Genomic DNA, 16,849 nt, shown 5'->3' with positions numbered 1-16,849 from the left:
AGCTTCTGGTGCAGCTGTGGGACCAGTGGGACAGACTGGGCTGGATAGGGAGCCTGGATGGGGCAAAGGCTGCCCGGAAAGCATAAAGCGACTCCCATTTCCTACCTGGATGATTTTGGAGAGCTCGTCAAATGAGTTCTTACAGTCTCCACAATACTCCTGCGCCAGCTGTAGGATGTAGCGATTCACACTGGCTGAAGTGGAGCTGATGCCTCCCGCTGTTCCCGAGTCTTCCTGCAATCCCAAGATGTCAAGTGTCAGACTTCCACCCCACGGATGACCTCACGAAGGAGGGCAGCCTCCCACTCTTGACCCCATACCCTCCGGTCTGGGAGCACCTGTGGCTTTTCTGGAGCTGCTTCATTCACTTTGCAGAGCAGGTTCTCCAGCTGGGGCCGGTGTCCCATGAGCTGATGGTACACGCGGTCAGCTTTGTCCAGAAGTGTGTTGATGTTGGAAACGGCCTAGACCAGAAAGACAGGGGTTGAAGGAAGTAAGACTTTACAGATTGATTTTTCCCTCCGTGGCCCTCCCAGCTGGCCACCTGTGAAACATGTCCCAACACAGAGCAGGCACATAGCTCCTCACTGTCCTTCAGAACAGCCCTAGGAGGTGGCACATCAGTCTTATGAGAGATATGCAATGCATATGGACTGGATTCACACAAGTCAGTGCTGAGAAGTGACTCATGGCAGATCACACAGACACAAACAGCACAAGTGCTGTGAGAAATTTTGTCCTTCTGTCACCCTGAACAGGTACCCCCTTCTTCTCTGCCCTCCTACTAGACCCAGCTGAGGCTGACTGTGGGACAAAGAAGTACATGCCACCCAGCTCCTTCTGTCCTTCTGAATCTGAATTGCCTGCTCCTTGAGATGCTGTTTCTACACCAACAACACTTCTCTAATTCCTATGCTTGAGCCTAGCACATCTTTGGTCGCCGTGGACTCTACTCAAAAGCCAGGCCCATGCTTGCTGCTTTTCTCTGAACTGGGAACTGAAGGCTGAGTACACTACACGGGTCTCCTCCAAAGTTCAGAGCCGAGCAGTGGTGGGGACCTAGGCCAGATGCAGGCTTACCTTCTTCCGATCTTCCTCGTTCTCGATGGGATCCACTGCGCAGCAAGGTTTGGCATAAAGCATGAAGTCAAAGCGGGCATATTTACAAAAGCCACAAGCATTGCAGAGGAAGGGATCCTTCTCATCATAGTTGATGGACCTGAATAATCGAAGTGCCCAGGTCAGTGGGAACGAAGGGTTAGGGTGAGGAGGAGGAGGAAGGCTGTGTCCACTCTATATTCTAACAACAACAGGAATTATTGAAGGGACAGCAACCGCCGAGTGAGAGGGTGTGAGCGGCCGAGTAAGTAGAGCAAACCATGCACACACACCCTCTTCTGCCTCTTCCTTCTCCTCCTCACTTCTTCCCACCCACAGACCATACACTTCCATAATCCTCTAAACCACAGGCACCAGACAGGCACCTTGCTCATCCTGACACTGCTACAGAAGGGAACACAGAACATGCTTGCCCGGGCCCGTCACCTGCACTTGTGACACTGGTATACATTCTCGCCACAGTTGCCACAGACGCCGGGATTGGCGGGGACAGAGGCACTGCAGCGAGGACACTGAAGGGTCTCTGTGGAAGCCTGGTAGTTCTCATAGAAGTCTGCAAACTCGATCATCAGGTTAGAGGCCACAATGGGCAGAGGCAGGTCAATCTTGACTTCTGTCTGTCCAGGCGTCAGCTGAACTTTCTTGGCTTTGTGCCAGCGAGCTGGCCTAGGAGAGACAACAAAAGCTATGGGGAAAGCCTCCCACACGACCCTCCGTGATGACAGACTGGTGGTGGGAGACAGGCCACCCTGCCTAGTGTCCTAAGGCAATTAAGTGACATTCAAAGAAAAAAATTCCCTTATGGTTTCCTCTGAAAACAAAAACAGAGCAGATTTTAGGCAGAGACCAGGGTCACTGATCACTGCGAGCTGCCTGCTCCTTCTGTGGGAATAGCAGCACTTGAGCCTTAACGACTTCTGCTCAGCAGTAACACTGAGACTCTGACAAACTGCTTGGTCCCTGGGGAGTCAACACAATGCAGCTAGGCCTATGACATGCCTAACCCAGATGCTGGGGACAGATAAGGGGGCAGGCACACGCAGGGATGGAAACGGCAGTGGAGAAAATGCAGAGGAATCCGTTCTCTCTGAGCAGATGCACAGCTGCCTTTCCCCAATGCCAACTACTTTCCAATGCACGAGGTTTGCACACGGCAAGAGAACCTGGAGGCCCTCCTCCACTCCCCCAGCCTGGGCAGGCTGAGGGGAACCTTTCTTGCCTGCTCTTCGCTCTCCCCATGCCAACACTGTTGTGACTGCGAGGACACAGAGCCCCTAAGTGTGTGCGTCTGTACCCTGCAGGGCACAGCTAGACTCAGGGACACCCGCAAAGCACGTACTTATTTTTCAACTCCACAATGGCCTGCACAGTTCGGTTGTTGTAATACAGGTTGATTGTCCGCACCATCTTGGTCCGCTTCAGGTCCCCAATTTTCACTGTCACCTTGCTGATGGTGTGACTACCAATGAGCTTTACCACCTGCTGGGTGGTGGTGTACCGTGTGTCCACTTTAATGGAAGACAGCTTGATATACTAAATACAAGAGCACACAAAACAGCGCAATGAGCATCCGTCCATCTACATTCTTCATTGATCAACATAACCCTCTCTCCACCCACAGATGAAGTTTCTACCCAAGGTACCCAGTGTGTCAGGCAAGAATCCACACTGCCAGGCAGCTACTACTGAGAGGAACCCCTAGTAATAGCAACAGTCTTTGGGAAGGTGAGCCAGAGGGCGAGAACCTCAGGACCGCCCTGCTTAGATATTACTTACACAAAACGGCACTTCAGGGTTATTACACACCAGGCAGGGATCACTCTCTAGGTAGTAGCCATCAAACTCCACTAAGCCAGACAAGGTACTAGGAAAGAAAGGAGTTTGAGTTTCAGCAAAGTCTCCTTCTAGGACCATGCCAGAGCCATCTCCCTCTCCAGGTCCCTGAGCATATGTATAAGGGAAAGGACTGCAGTTCACACGGGCACAGAGGGTCAGATGTGCATGGCACCCTATCTACAGTTCCAGCACTTGGAGAGCAGAGAGAGCTAGAGCAAACTGGCATCACATCAGCAAGCGCTGGGTTCAACTGGGAGGCCCTGCCTCATCAAGTAAGACGGAGAGCATCTAAGAGCCGTGGGGCGCCTACATGCTGTACACATGTGCTCACAAACAAGAACACAGACATATCATACACAAATGCACACTTAAAAAGCCAATACCAAGCCGACGTCACAATAAACCACAAACTTAAGCAACGTTCTCTTTCAAACATTTCTTTCCCTAAGGCCGACAAATGGGTCGGAGGGGAAGGGAGCTTACTGAGCAAGTGTGGCCATCTGAGATCAATCCCTGGAACCCACAGCAAGGGCAGGGAACTGACTCCTCAGGGTTGACCTCTGACCTCCACGTGTAAGCATGGCATGCAAGGCCCTAGACATCACAAGCACACACACAGGGGTCCCTTTTCTTTTAATAAAAGAGGAAGACGTTTGTGTGGACTTGCTTTATCTGGTTAGGTTAAGGTTTGAAATCAGCTCTCCCACTATCTCTGGTCACATCCCACATTTGGCAATCACATCTGTATAACCTCCAGAGCCCAAAGGCCTTGGTTCCACCAGAGAAAGCTGCAGGCGAACAGGCTGGGTGACACCGAAGGGACCACTGAGTTCATGAGCACTTGGCCATGCACAACCACTTCCAGGAAGCAAACTACTACTCCAGAAACTGTGACTGCTCTTCAAACCACAGGACTTTTGCAAGCACAGCTCACTTGTAAATGTTGGAGTTGGGATGATTGGTGAGAATGTGGTTCTGAGTCCTCAGAATCTCCACGGCCTTCTGTGAGTACTCCTTCAACTGAAACAGAATTCCGAAGAATTGGTTACAAACCTGAGTCCTGAGCTCATAGGAAGCCTCTGGAATAGAGGTGTCGCCACTAAACCTAGTGACCAGAGGCCCACACAGTACGAGAGAACTGACTCCAGCAAGCTCTCCTCTGATCTCCACATGTATCCCCCAAACCCCCCATATGCTCACACATACCCACTCACCCACCCACCCACCCACTCACTCACCCACTCACTCACTCGCTCGCTCACTCACTCACCCACCCACTCGCTCACTCACTCACCCACTCACTCACTCACTCACTCACCCACCCACTCACTCACCCACCCACCCACCCACTCGCTCACTCACTCACCCACTCACTCACTCACTTGCTCACTCACTCACCCACCCACTCACTCACTCACGCAATCAATCAATCCTATTGGGAAAAGACTTGCTTTTGTCTTTCCAGCTGCTGTCCTAACTCCCAATTGGCTAAAGAGTCTCCCTTCTTCACAAGCACCCAGAGTCCCAGACACTAGTCAGCCTTTGTCACTCGGAAAATGATTACCTCACTTTTAGGGAGAAGTCAGCAGTGGTTACCTAGTTGCAGCCTTATTCCTGGCTCCCAAGCAGGCCCTCTAGCTCAATGAGCCGTACTTAATTCCCAGGCTGAGCCAGCTACCGTGTGACCCACTTCTTGGCTGTGCATCTATGCTACATTTAGACCGAAGAAAGGCGAACTGTACTCAACGGTAACGATACTGTAACACTTTGCCACAGAATGTTGCTAACACTAGACAGACAGAGTCAGTAGAGATTTCATGTGTGCAGAAGACCATGATAATGTTCTTCACTCAAGAGAAAAGATTCCACATGGGGGATGGGAAGTGGGGGTAGGGGCTTCTCTTTTACCTTCTTCTCTGTCTGTGCAGTTTTCAGGGAGAAATAGCCCAGGAGATCCACAAACTGGGCAGCCTTCCGACCATAAGCTGGGAGTTCTGGCCAGATTGACCACATGAGATCTAGCAAGAGCTCCTGCTGAGCCTTGTTGGAGTTTCTGTAGGTAAATGGCAGCTCAGGTTAGCAGGCAACAATGAGTGAGACATCACTGAGGCCTGAAAGTGTCAGCACTGTCCTCCCACATGCAGCCGTGGCTCACGGTCTGTGGCTCCCTAGCAGACGGAACACTACTATAATAATTTACTGCTGGCGTCCCGTCTCACTCCACAGCAAAGGCGAGTTTCCTTTAGCCAACCGTCATTTTAGGAACTCCTGAGCACAGCCTTCTGAGTGGAAACTGTCCTGCCAAGGGCATTAGCTTAGCAGCTACAAAGCAGATAGCTCAACAAAGAGACCTCCGGTGCTTGAAATCAGCACAGATGTTGGTATAGTGACCATGAGCATGTGACCAGAACTCAGAGCTACCAGCCCCAGAGCCAGCCCTGGCGCACCTGTAGATGTGCAGTGTCAGGCAGTGGGCCTGCCAGCGTACTGACGAAGAGTTGGACTCCAATAGGAAGCAGCGCAGAAACTGGATCAGAGTCTCCTTGTCTGCAAATCTGTTCAGCTGGTTCACGAGAGCTGTACACAGCTGGTCTTCCTGGCTACCCGAGCTCTCACCTGCAACGTCACGGTAGGACTGACTCACCCAAAGGCCCAGGATCTTACAACCGGGCAGGTAGGAAGTAAGTCTATCTGTTCTAAAAGTGTCCTCTAAATGGTTGGAATTTGCCAATTTTCAGTTATTTGAAGCAGAAATGATTTGGCCACAGCTAGCCCACGTATGGCCACACCACCACCACCACCACCACCACCACCACCACCACCACCACCACCACCACCAAGGATAGGACGGTAAGTGTGCCACTGAGCTACAGCAGGTCTCAATAGTGAAAGCTACCCTGTCCTCCTCAGAGATGGCTGACTCAGTGTTTCTTTCACCTCTGATCATTTGTCTCAGGTCTTTGAGGACCATGAGAAGTAGAGACGCCAAAGGGGACGGGCTGCTCAGCACCTCAGAGTGCTTGGGGGACTAGGCAGTGCTGGGATGGAGTATGTTCAGTGCACCCTGGCCCTTCCTGTCTCTAACACAGAAAGTCACAATAAATGGTATCCCTTTCACCATGATTGAAAATGTGACCAGGAGACATTAAAGAGCATTTGGACACACGAGGTAAAACCTTTCAGCATCTGCAATGATACAATGCACTGAGAGGGTTAAGCACCTAGCATAGGACCTCACCCTCTTTCTCTTTCTCCTTTTCTTCTTTCTTGCTCTTTTTAGTGGAGGATTTGGACTGAGTTGTGGTTTGTCCAGAACTGGCTGCAGGAGGGGCTGAGGAAGCCACACTGGAGGAGCCCGTGGAGGCCGCCAGGGCTGCGAGCACTTTGCTGCCGCAAAGAGCACAGGAAAGCAGCTGCAGTAGCACAGGGGACACCCCCTCATCTACCAGGAAACTCACTTGCAGGAGGAAGTACAGGACAGCTGTGAGGAGAAAGGTGGCGTCAGTTCTGGAGTGACTGAACTTCTGACAGCATGAGCTGTGGGATGGGACAAGGTTTTCTCCCTCAATTCTCTCTGCTCAATGTTAACAGGAGCCATGGAGTGACCGTGGAGTAATCACAAAGGCATGGGGTGACCACACTGAGGGGATCCAACCCCAATGCCTCAGGTAAACAAGTTCTACACTTTTGTGTCACTTTACTGCTACAGTCTGGGAGTCCTGCTCTGCACTCCTGTGCCCAAGTTTTGACAAACAGCCCTTGTCAGTGAGGTTCTGGCTTGTGTTCTGTTAGCAGTGGTATCTCCAGTGCCCAGCCCACAGCTTAACTCGGACAGCTCGCCACAGACACCACAGTGGCAGCCAGGAAGGACAGCTCGCCACAGACACCACAGTGGCAGCCAGGGAGGACAGCTCGCCACAGACACCACAGTGGCAGCCAGGGAGGACTGCTTACAGTCATCTTTGATGCAGAACTTCTGCCAGTTGATGGTGCGCTGGGCGGCAATCTCTGCACAGGCCTTCAGGTGCTCCATCTGAAACAGAAGCCAATCACAGGTGAGCAATGCTAAGAAATAGCTCAAGCTGCTCTGTGTTTCAGGCCTGGCTTGAGACCACAAAATAGCCCTAGTCTTCAACGTGAGGCAGATGTCCTCTGGGTTGGCGGTGGACCTGGGAACAGGGCCCACACACAACCTGCAGCTTATACACAATGCCCCCGCCTGCTTCCACCCTGATACCACCCCTCCACCCCCAGCACCCTGCCTTCAGTTTTCTGGAAGCTGCAGGCTCATTACTAAGGCAAAGGAAGGCCACGTTCCCAGAAACTACACCCCACTTCTTTGTTCACTATAAAAACAAGGACACTAAATGATCAAGCCGGCAGTCCTTAACATCACAGATGAGATGTCTGAATGTGAAACATTTCATTCACTCTCATTTAGGCTGCAGAGCACACTCCTACCTAAGCCTCTTCAGTATATAAGGACAAAATCCAAGGGGTACCAATCTCAGGTTGACCCTATGTATGACAATTGACCCATTTCACAGATGAGGACCCTCAAGTCAACTCCTCAATGCCATACATTTACCTGGTGCTTGACCCCAGACACCCCTGCACTGCCTCATGCTAGTACCTCCTTGCCACATGCCTGCTCCTGGCCCTATCATCCCAACCTTCGTACCAGGCTGATGAGCGTGTCATACTGCAAAGCGGAGCCGGAACTGGCTGTAACCACGCTGGCCCTGAGGAAGATGCCCTGTTCCTCCAGCAGCTTCTTGATCCCACGCACATGGGAGTCCAGGGTGTGCAGGTCTCGGAGCTGACGGTATTTCTCCTTTGATCCACAGATGAAGAGCAGAAGTTTCCGGACTTGGCGGCGGACAAAAGGGGTCTGCTGGATCATTAGGTACTTGAAGGAGTAAACAACATAGTTCATGTTATTCGGGGAATGTCAACACCACCCGCAGCTACAACACCCTGGCTGTTTAGAGGTTTTATTTGTTTGTATTCTTTTAACAAACTGTTACTAAAAACTTTAAGAGAGTATAAGCTAAGTCACATTCGTCCACAGGGAACAGGTAGGGGGGATTCCCACAGGCTTCAGGTGCTGATCCTTTATATAAGATGGTGTTGTATTCGCAGACACCCTGTGCACACCCTTCTAGCATTGAGCGATCTCTATAGATTTCCCCCAACACACACTATGGTGTAAATGTTTGTATGTGATTATACTGTGCTGTTCAGGGAACACTGGCAAGAAACACCTAGAACAGATGTCCTTTCTGCTGTTGTTGTATGTGTTTGATCTAGTTGGTTATACCTGTGAGTGCCGCACACAGGGATACCAATGGCCACGTGGGTCAACTCCCAGTCATACTCTGAGGAACTTGAAAATCCCTTAAAGGGACTAGAAGGGAGTTGCACAGAAAAAAACATTTAACTGGGGGACAATCAAATATTCATGTTCCTCTTCTAAAGTAGTTAGGAATCTACAAGGAGGCTGGTCTTCACATCAGCCCAGGGTGAAACTTCCAACTCTACTCTTCAGCTTAGGAGCTAGGAATAGGCACCCTGCCTTCCTTCCCAGAGTGATATTGGGTTACTGTACTGGTTAAAGTACTGTCTTCGCTCCAAACCATTCACTATCCTCTATTGTGAGGCCTAGATAGAACTGGGCAACCTCAACTGCCTCTTGGTGCTGGCATCTTTCTTCTTAGTGTCTGCCACTGCGTGTCCTCGAGGGAAGTGAGGGAAGCTAAAGATAGTAGGCATGGGCTGGCTCAGGACCCAGGAGCTAGAGAGGGCTCTCCTTAGCAGCTTCCCTTCAAACCCGTGTCTATAAGGCAGCTCCTGAGAGCTCCAAGGCACCAGAAATAGTATTTCCTCCCAGAGAGCTGTGACCACAATGCTGGGCCTCTTGTCCTGCTAGATTTCTCGTGGGTGTCTCTGTGTGTCCACTGTGCTCCCCTCCGATCTGTTTGTTCTCAGGGAGCTATCTGACCAGTCACCAGACTTCTCACTGACCAGTGTGGGAAGGGAAGCAGTGTGTGCTCTATGTTCCTGACTGTCCTGAAGGACTAAGCGGCTGCCAACCCTAGAGGGACAGACACAGACACAGAAACAAGAGCTGCTTTGATACAGGAACCCCAGTGTCACTACACAATACACTCCGAAGAGATGAGCAGGACCTGAGTGTGTGGAGGGCTCGATGAGGACACTGAGTTAGGGTTAGGAAGGGCGCAGCCCACGGTGGAAGGTAGACCTGATCTCTCCCCAAGTAGGACACTGCTCACTCAGAGCCTCACTCACCTCAGAGAGAAAGTAGAACCAGGAGTGATCAAAGACAGGAGGAGGGATTCGAGAGCTGGTATCTGCGATCTTCTTGATCTGGTAGGGAAGCCTCAGTACCATTTCTGTGAGCAGCTGGGTATAGGCTTCGAACACATCAGCAGCATGACCCTGGAGAAGAACATCTTCCTAAGAACCTGGGCTCACTGGTCTTCCATGACCACAGCCAGGACAAAGTTAATCACTAAGCATTATGATGTCGTTCAAAGCAGAGTCAAAATTCACTTACAGAAGAGCCTAGGTTTGGGGACATGCAAGAATAACAATGGAGATGGAGCCTATGGTCCTTAAAAGCCCCGGCAGCTGGGCAACAAGATGGCTCAGCAGATAAAGGTGCTTGCCACCCAGCTCGATGGCTTGAGTTTGATCCCTGGGATCAACACGGTAGAAGGAAAACTGACTTTCAAAAGGAGCCCTCTGAACCCCCAACCCCCACACAGGAGAGAGGGAGGGAGAAAGAAGAATGCAGAGGTGTCCATATGCACACCCATACATATATATTTTCAATTATAATAGAATTTTTATGTTTTTAGATTTACTTTCCTCTCCTGCATCAGTGTTTTGCATGCATGCATGTATATGCCTACTGGGTCCCCTGGAATGGGGTTACAGATAGGTATGAGCCGGGATGTGTGTGTTAGGAATTGAACAAAGGTCATGTCCAAGAGTAACAAATGTTTTTAGCTTTTAGCTACTAAGTCATCTCTCCAGTTCCCAATAAAAAACCTTTTTTAAAAAAAAAATTATGTCTGTGTAAATGTTACATGTATTTGGGTGCCTGTGGAGGTCCCTGCAAGCTGGGCCTATAGTTGACTGCAAACAGCCTGACAGGGTGCTCGCTGGGAATGGGAACAGACGAAGAGCCCCCTCCTCAGCTCTTGCTAAAGAGCTTTTTCTTTTCTTTTTTTTTTTTTTTTAGTTCTTTTTTTCGGAGCTGGGGACCGAACCCAGGGCCTTGCGCTTCCTAGGTAAGCACTCTACCACTGAGCTAAATCCCCAGCCCCTAAAGAGCTTTTTCTTAAGAAACATCATGGGCCTGGAGAGTCAGTTGCTCAATGATTATGAGTACTGGCTGCTCTTCCACAGGTTTATGTTAAAATCCCATCACCTACATGGCAGCTTACAACCATCTGTAACTCCAGTCCCAGCAGATATGGCCTCCATGGACACCAGACGCACAGACATACATGCAAACAAAACACCTATACACATAGCATACATTTAAACAAACAAAGTCTGTTAAAGCCATTTAAAGAGAGAGCAAGACAGAAAGAATGACATGTCAGACTGACATGTTATACCAGTGCCCATTCAAAGTAGGCAGCTGGCCTACCCTCCTGGCTCCACTGATTGGCTCAACAGGAGTAAAGGGTACCAACCATCACCAGTGATGACATACTGGTATGTGCCAGGCACTGTGCATATAAATATTAAGCTTTATAAATATTAAGCTGGCAGTGTTCATGGCCCTGTGGAGCAGCTAAGACTTCACCCTAATTCTCCAGGTACAGTAGCTGAGGCCTACTGAGACTGGTTAGGATCTCCCATGTTCCCTGGTTAGTAGGTAAGATTACAGGAGAGCTTTTTCCTGGGCTCATCTACCCAGCATGCTCACAAGCCTCTGATGAGGTATGGAAGGCACGTGACCAATGCTGCTGTCACTTTGTCTCATGTACTCTCATATTTTCCCAATAAGTTTCACGTCAGATAAGTGACTGATCTCACTCACTTCCTCAGGCTTACAACAAAGAGGCAGGAATTAGAAGCCCTCCAGAGCAAGCTGGGAGGAGTGGCCATGTTAGGTCACGATGAGATTAGAACCCATGGCCCGTGTGGTTCCTAACACTAGTCTTCCTAGCTTTACTTATCAAAAGCAGAACACACAGCTCTGAGAAGAGCCAAGAGCTGCCTCTGACCAGAGAGGCCTCACCTTCACATATTGTCGGAGAAAGAACGGGCTCATATCTGGTGGAGATGAGGTCGTGTGTGGTTTCAGCAATTGGCTGGTGGTCACAGGCTCCTCCTCACTCTGCTGGCCCTTCCAGTATTCCAGCAGAGACTTGAGCACATGGAGGCAATAGTCCACGGCCCCGGAGCTCAGCAGGGCTGCTGCCGTGGCACTGGAGATGAGGGAAGACGACTGAGGGAGAAAACACACAGCAGGCAAGGCCGAGTTGTAAAAACTGGACTGAGTCAGACGGGGACACATTCACCACACGGCCGTCTCAAGAACAGCCCTGGTAGACATGGGCTCATCAGTCAGTTGTATTACAAGTTTCTCAGATGGCTAAATCATTCTCCCCAGCTCTTTGCAACAACTATGTCTATGAGAAAACAAATACTAGCTCTTAACCTGACCTTGCTATACACCTCTGTGCCAGGGAGGCGAAGCTTTCTCCTTCCCCTGAAGCAAAGCTAGCAGAACCTCATCTGAAGGAGAGACAAAAGTTCCACTCTAGGTCCTTCTTGGCAACCCCACCCTCCCAGTAGGGGCTCTTCCAGAAAACCAGTCTCCAAGGGAGACAGTGGGTGACTGCCTGCCTGCATAAGAAGCGGGAAGGCGCAAAGCTACTGTACATAAGACCATTAGGAGAGCCTTGGAAATCCCGGCAAACCCCACAGCTCGTAAGCTCATTAAGATTGGATGCAGTTCAACCCTGATTTCCACCGTCTCTGCTTTGTGCTAATCTCATTTCCCCACACACACGGGCTTTCTCTCTACTCTATTACCATACCTTATAGCAACACACACTGGAGATCCTCTTAGCTACTCTGTGCTTTTCCGTACAGGCCCTTGCTTTTCAACAGTGGGACCTCCAAGCCCTTTCTTTATTAACCCCTCCATTGGAGGGTTTGTTGGTAAGGAACTGGGCTTGGCAGGGATTCTAAAAAGAAGTTCTGTACCTGAAGAGGGACAGACCCTAGTTGACAACTGCCTTATTCTGACAGTGGATTGTTACCTCTGTCCTCAGCCCTTCACTAACCACTCCATTATCTTACCTCGCCTCAAACCCATAAGCTCAAGGCACAAAATACCTCACAGATGGAAGATTTGGATCCAGACTTGGTGCGGGACATGAAGACACTCAGGAGTCTCATCACGACCAAATGGACTTCGTTCAAGGCACTGCGTTCATTCTTCTTGGAGACATCCTGCAGGCAGAAGCAGAAGCCCAGACACCTATGCTTCCTCTAAGCTCCAACAAGACCACCCCCTCCTTTCAGCCTGAAGAGGAAAGAAGGCTCCAGTAGTGCTGTGGGCTAAACCTGGTGCAATGGAGGCCGTTGTGCTCAGAGGCCATGGAATATATGACAAGGGCACAGACTTTGTCATTTGTACTTCTTTAACTGTCAACCTGACATAACCTGAGCCACTCAAGAGTCTCAGTGAGGGACTTATGGATCAAGTTGTCCTGTGCGAGTGACTTGATTGCTTTAATGGATGCAGGGAGACCTAGGCTGAAGTGGGGTTTGTGCTCAGGGCTGTAAGAACAGAGAGAGCTGCATGCGTTGCCACCTTGCTTCCCTGCAGCAACGCGCTCTAACCTCAACCTCAAGCTAGATAAAACCCTTCCTCTAATGCTACTTTTGTCCCAGACCCGGGAATAAAACTTGAACCCAGAGGAGGCTCCTCTAAGGAAGGATGAACCTGACAAAGACTTCTGACTAATCCCCTCACACTGCCAACCCCACCCCCAGCTGATCCCAGTTTCCACACCTTTCCCAGCTAGGCCCTGCTCTGCAGGTGCGCATGCGCGTGTACATACACTTCCGACTTACCTTTTTGTACACACACACACACACACACACACACACACACACACGCCCTTCCAGCTTACCTTTTCATACACACACACACACACAACCTCCAGCTTACCTTTTTGTGTACACACACACACACACACACACACACACCCCTCCAGCTTACTTTTTTGTATGTGTACACATACACACACACACACACACACACACAGGCACGCGCACATGCACACCTCCAACTTACCTTTTTGTCCATTCCCAGCTCAGCAATGAGCTGTGCAAGCAGGTTGTCCAGGGCTCCCTTGTCTTTCTCATCTTCTCCATCCAGATCTGTAGTGAGCATGAGAATGACCTAGAAGGCAGAGAGTGAACAGAGAGCGACTTCTGAAGGCAGAAGGGCTGAGCATGTGTGTTTATGAAGCAATCCTGACCTCTGACCTTCTGCCCTAGCCTGCGAGGCGGGCATCTAGACTGCAAGACTGGCCTAGCTTGAGTGCCCAGGGTTGTAAAACTCACCTGAGCTATTTGGGACACCATTGAAAGGCTTTACAAAAAGTTTATAAAAACTGAGTAAAAAGCCAATCACAGTGGTGTGAAAGAGGACACTGTGCCAATCTAAGAATTAAAGAGCACAGCTTGTATCTATTACTCAGGACAAAGAAAGAACACCCACCCAGTGGGTGTCAGGACCCTTTTAAAACCTCCAGGCTCTGTCAATTACCTAGTTGGATGACCATGAACATTCCTTAACCACAGCTATAACCTAAAGGGCTGCGACTTATAGCTCGGGCTGCACGCCATACTTTTGTGACCTTAACACCAGCCCTCTGATGCCCCTGAAAAAGAAGTGCACTGGTAGCCCAACAGTAACGCAGTTGGTCAGGAGAGCTGAGGATACCTGCATGTATGGGATGGCCCGGACACCTCCGACATTCCGTAACTGGGGCAGTGTCTGCAGTAATCTTTCCAACAGCATTAGACGAACCATGTGTAGCCTACAAGGCCAAAGAATGTACAGGAGACATGGAGTGACATACAGACAAGACCCAGCACGCACAATGCTGTCTCCTGCCACCAAGGCCAATGAGGAGCCGGATACTTAGAAATAAGTTTACCATCTTAATCAAATAAAGTTGGCACAGTGTTCTAGCCCTACAATCCATGCCAGCACCCAGGAGAATCTGAGATCAAGACCAGCCTGGGCTCTGAGTGAGTTTCAGATCAGCCAGATGTGGGTACCTAGTGAGTTCCTCTCTTTTAAGAGCAAATTAATAATTATTATTATTTTAAAAAGTATTAAAACAACTTTATGTCCAAACTGACAGCTCCAAATAATGAGCAGATGCTATAGAAAACACAAAATGCCAAAACTGATTTATAAAGAAATGGAATTTTCTATCACACAAAAAATGATTCTGTATTTAAACAATCTTCCCTTAACAAAAATCCAAATGCAAACCAACCTTTATTAGTGAGCTTTTCCAAAATCTGTGTGAGAAATAAATCTTATACATCTCTTCAGGGTGTGTGTGTGTCTGTGTGTCTGTGTGTCTGTGTGTCTGTGTGTGTGTGTGTGTGTGTGTGTGTGTGTGTGTGAACTCGTGCATGCACACTGAAGCATGTCAGGTTCATTTTGTGAGTCCAAATTAGCATTATAACAAAGACATTTCAAAGGAAAATTCCAGACCTAAAAAGCAATGGCAAACCAAGCCCAAATATATGAAGGGCTAATTGCGACCAGCTGTCCCCACAGTATAGTAAGACAAACTAATATAGCTCTTATCCTTAAATAGCTGTGTGACGTTTGTCTTACACTGGAAAAGAGAGACAGTATTAATACAAAGGGCACAGTCAGCTGGGTGCCTTCCACAAGCTGGAGGTCCACTAGACCTCTAGCTAGACAGACCTCCAGCTAGACATTAGGAAAAGCAGCACGCTCCAGCTCCCAAAGCATGCTGGGAGCCATAACACCTTGATGTCAGCAGTGCCTGGGGAGAAGCGGGCAGCTCTCATCTCCTTTGATACTTGGGACACACTCTTAGCACACAGCACTCCATATCCCAGTTCTGAAATACCCCTTCAAGCAGGTGAGTGTGGCAGGCCGGTCCTGACCTGTTGCTAGTGTGCACATCTCCTTCAGCTTCCCCTTCTCCTTCTCCCTCAGATCCATCTCCCTCCTGGTGCCCAGTAGTGGTGCTGATGGCGCCTGTGCTAGAGCTGACGCTCCCTGGTCCAGCCGGGTGCCCCTCAGCTGTGGCGTCACCATATGCACTGCTCCGGCCAGACACTGGAGGGAAATGATTTAAGAAGTACACATCAACTCCCAAAGCTGGTGTTGATGGGGAAAATGTTAGGTTTCAACTGGTTTTGGCTAGCGATCTTGGACCCACAGGGCTTTCAGTTTTCACCTGTGCAACCTACAACACTGGTCTAGCCTCAGCTAAGAGACTGCTAGTGTATCAGCAAACCTCACAGTAGCTGTACTGGGGGAATGGCTTGCTTAACAATTCATTCCCTCAGGAGGCAAATAGTAAAAACCATAGGAATATGGGTTTTAAGATCATACCACAATTACTTTTAATCACCATTTAGGGCTATAAATAATACCATTTCTTTTTTAATTAAAAGACAACTGAAAGATACCGTGCAATTTTTCCAGATTAGTCGCTAGATTTGAACTCCAGTCACAGAACACTTGACATTCCATGGTCGAGTCAAATGAACTCTATCAAACTACAGAAGAGTCCCCACAACTCCTCTCTGCAGAAACCAATCACAAGGCCAGGCAGGGCTTCCTGCCTTGTCCACCACCCTCAGCCCAAAGAGATCAAGACGCCCAGGCACATTACCACTGTGCTCGCCAGCCACCGAGTCCACTGCACTTCCCCCGCTCTCTGAGCCCACACTACCGCCATGGTCGGCTGGCGAGGTCCGCAGGGTGGAGCCATCAGTTGCTGCAGTGCTGCCCTCGTCATCTGAGGCTGGAGCTGAGAGAGTAACAGAGCTGTTACAGGCACAGACCCCTGGAGGGGACAAAAGCATCACAGCACACTGCAGAGGACACAAGGCAGTCTGAGTGTCCTGAGGGCAGAGAAAGAAGGCAAGACCGGCTTTGCCGATTAATCAACAAAGGGGACAGACTCTCCAGGGCGCACTCCCAACGGCACTCAGACCCGAGGGAAAGCCCAGAGCGCTGGGCATTTCCTTCGCAGCTAGAGCAGGTGCAGATTCAGTAAGATTCTGTGACATGGACGACGAGTCTTCGCACTGAATGCTCAGGGTCACCACTGTCTAGTTTTTACTGACACCTACTGAGATCCACAATAGCCACTGCATTTGGAGGGAGCAGAGAATTCAATGAGGTTTGCTCAGCAATCCATCTGCAGTTATGAAATCACTTAGCATGAGCTCTTGAGTCAACTTTGACTTTTGTCGTTTTGGTTTTGCTTTCAATTTTTTAAAAATCATATGGCCCAGAGGAGAGCTCATTAGAAAATTTCACACCTCTTCATCATCCTCATCAGATGCTAATAATGAAGCAAGGAAATTCCCCAGAGACAGCCACAGCATCCAGGATCAGGGCTGAGCTGAGACAGGAGGAAAATGCTGGCTGAGATCCACACGGAAGGAGGGCAGCCAAGACAGCCAGCGAGCATGACAGACATGACCAGCACAGGACAACCACGACCACAACTACAACCACAACCACAACCACAACCTCAAAGGCTGAAGAGACAGCAACTGGGAGCGAGAAGCCATGGCAGCAGGCAGGGGCAGGCAGTCTGGT

The 16,849-nt window shown here is 49.7% G+C and overlaps 1 protein-coding gene across 7 annotated transcripts in view; it reads right to left on the bottom strand.

The window, feature by feature from the left end:
• Nucleotides 1–16,849, bottom strand: part of Ubr4 (ubiquitin protein ligase E3 component n-recognin 4) — a 108,087-nt gene that overhangs the window by 29,868 nt on the left and 61,370 nt on the right. For 5 of the 7 annotated variants that reach the window (NM_001395108.1, XM_087549433.1, XM_087549435.1 and 2 more), the window contains 19 exon segments: nucleotides 106–234; nucleotides 339–464; nucleotides 1,081–1,219; nucleotides 1,546–1,785; nucleotides 2,459–2,652; nucleotides 2,896–2,983; nucleotides 3,890–3,975; nucleotides 4,864–5,008; nucleotides 5,403–5,571; nucleotides 6,194–6,436; nucleotides 6,910–6,988; nucleotides 7,637–7,864; nucleotides 9,265–9,414; nucleotides 11,234–11,443; nucleotides 12,340–12,456; nucleotides 13,307–13,414; nucleotides 13,961–14,057; nucleotides 15,175–15,349; nucleotides 15,912–16,049. In NM_001395108.1, coding sequence (NP_001382037.1) covers nucleotides 106–234; nucleotides 339–464; nucleotides 1,081–1,219; nucleotides 1,546–1,785; nucleotides 2,459–2,652; nucleotides 2,896–2,983; nucleotides 3,890–3,975; nucleotides 4,864–5,008; nucleotides 5,403–5,571; nucleotides 6,194–6,436; nucleotides 6,910–6,988; nucleotides 7,637–7,864; nucleotides 9,265–9,414; nucleotides 11,234–11,443; nucleotides 12,340–12,456; nucleotides 13,307–13,414; nucleotides 13,961–14,057; nucleotides 15,175–15,349; nucleotides 15,912–16,049 — 2,861 coding nt within the window. 7 annotated transcript variants of the gene reach the window in all.

Source organism: Rattus norvegicus, chromosome 5, assembly GCF_021556685.1.
Source record: "Rattus norvegicus strain SHRSP/BbbUtx chromosome 5, alternate assembly SHRSP_T2T, whole genome shotgun sequence".
NCBI lineage: Eukaryota > Metazoa > Chordata > Mammalia > Rodentia > Muridae > Rattus > Rattus norvegicus.
This window is presented reverse-complemented; position numbering and strand designations above follow the sequence as displayed.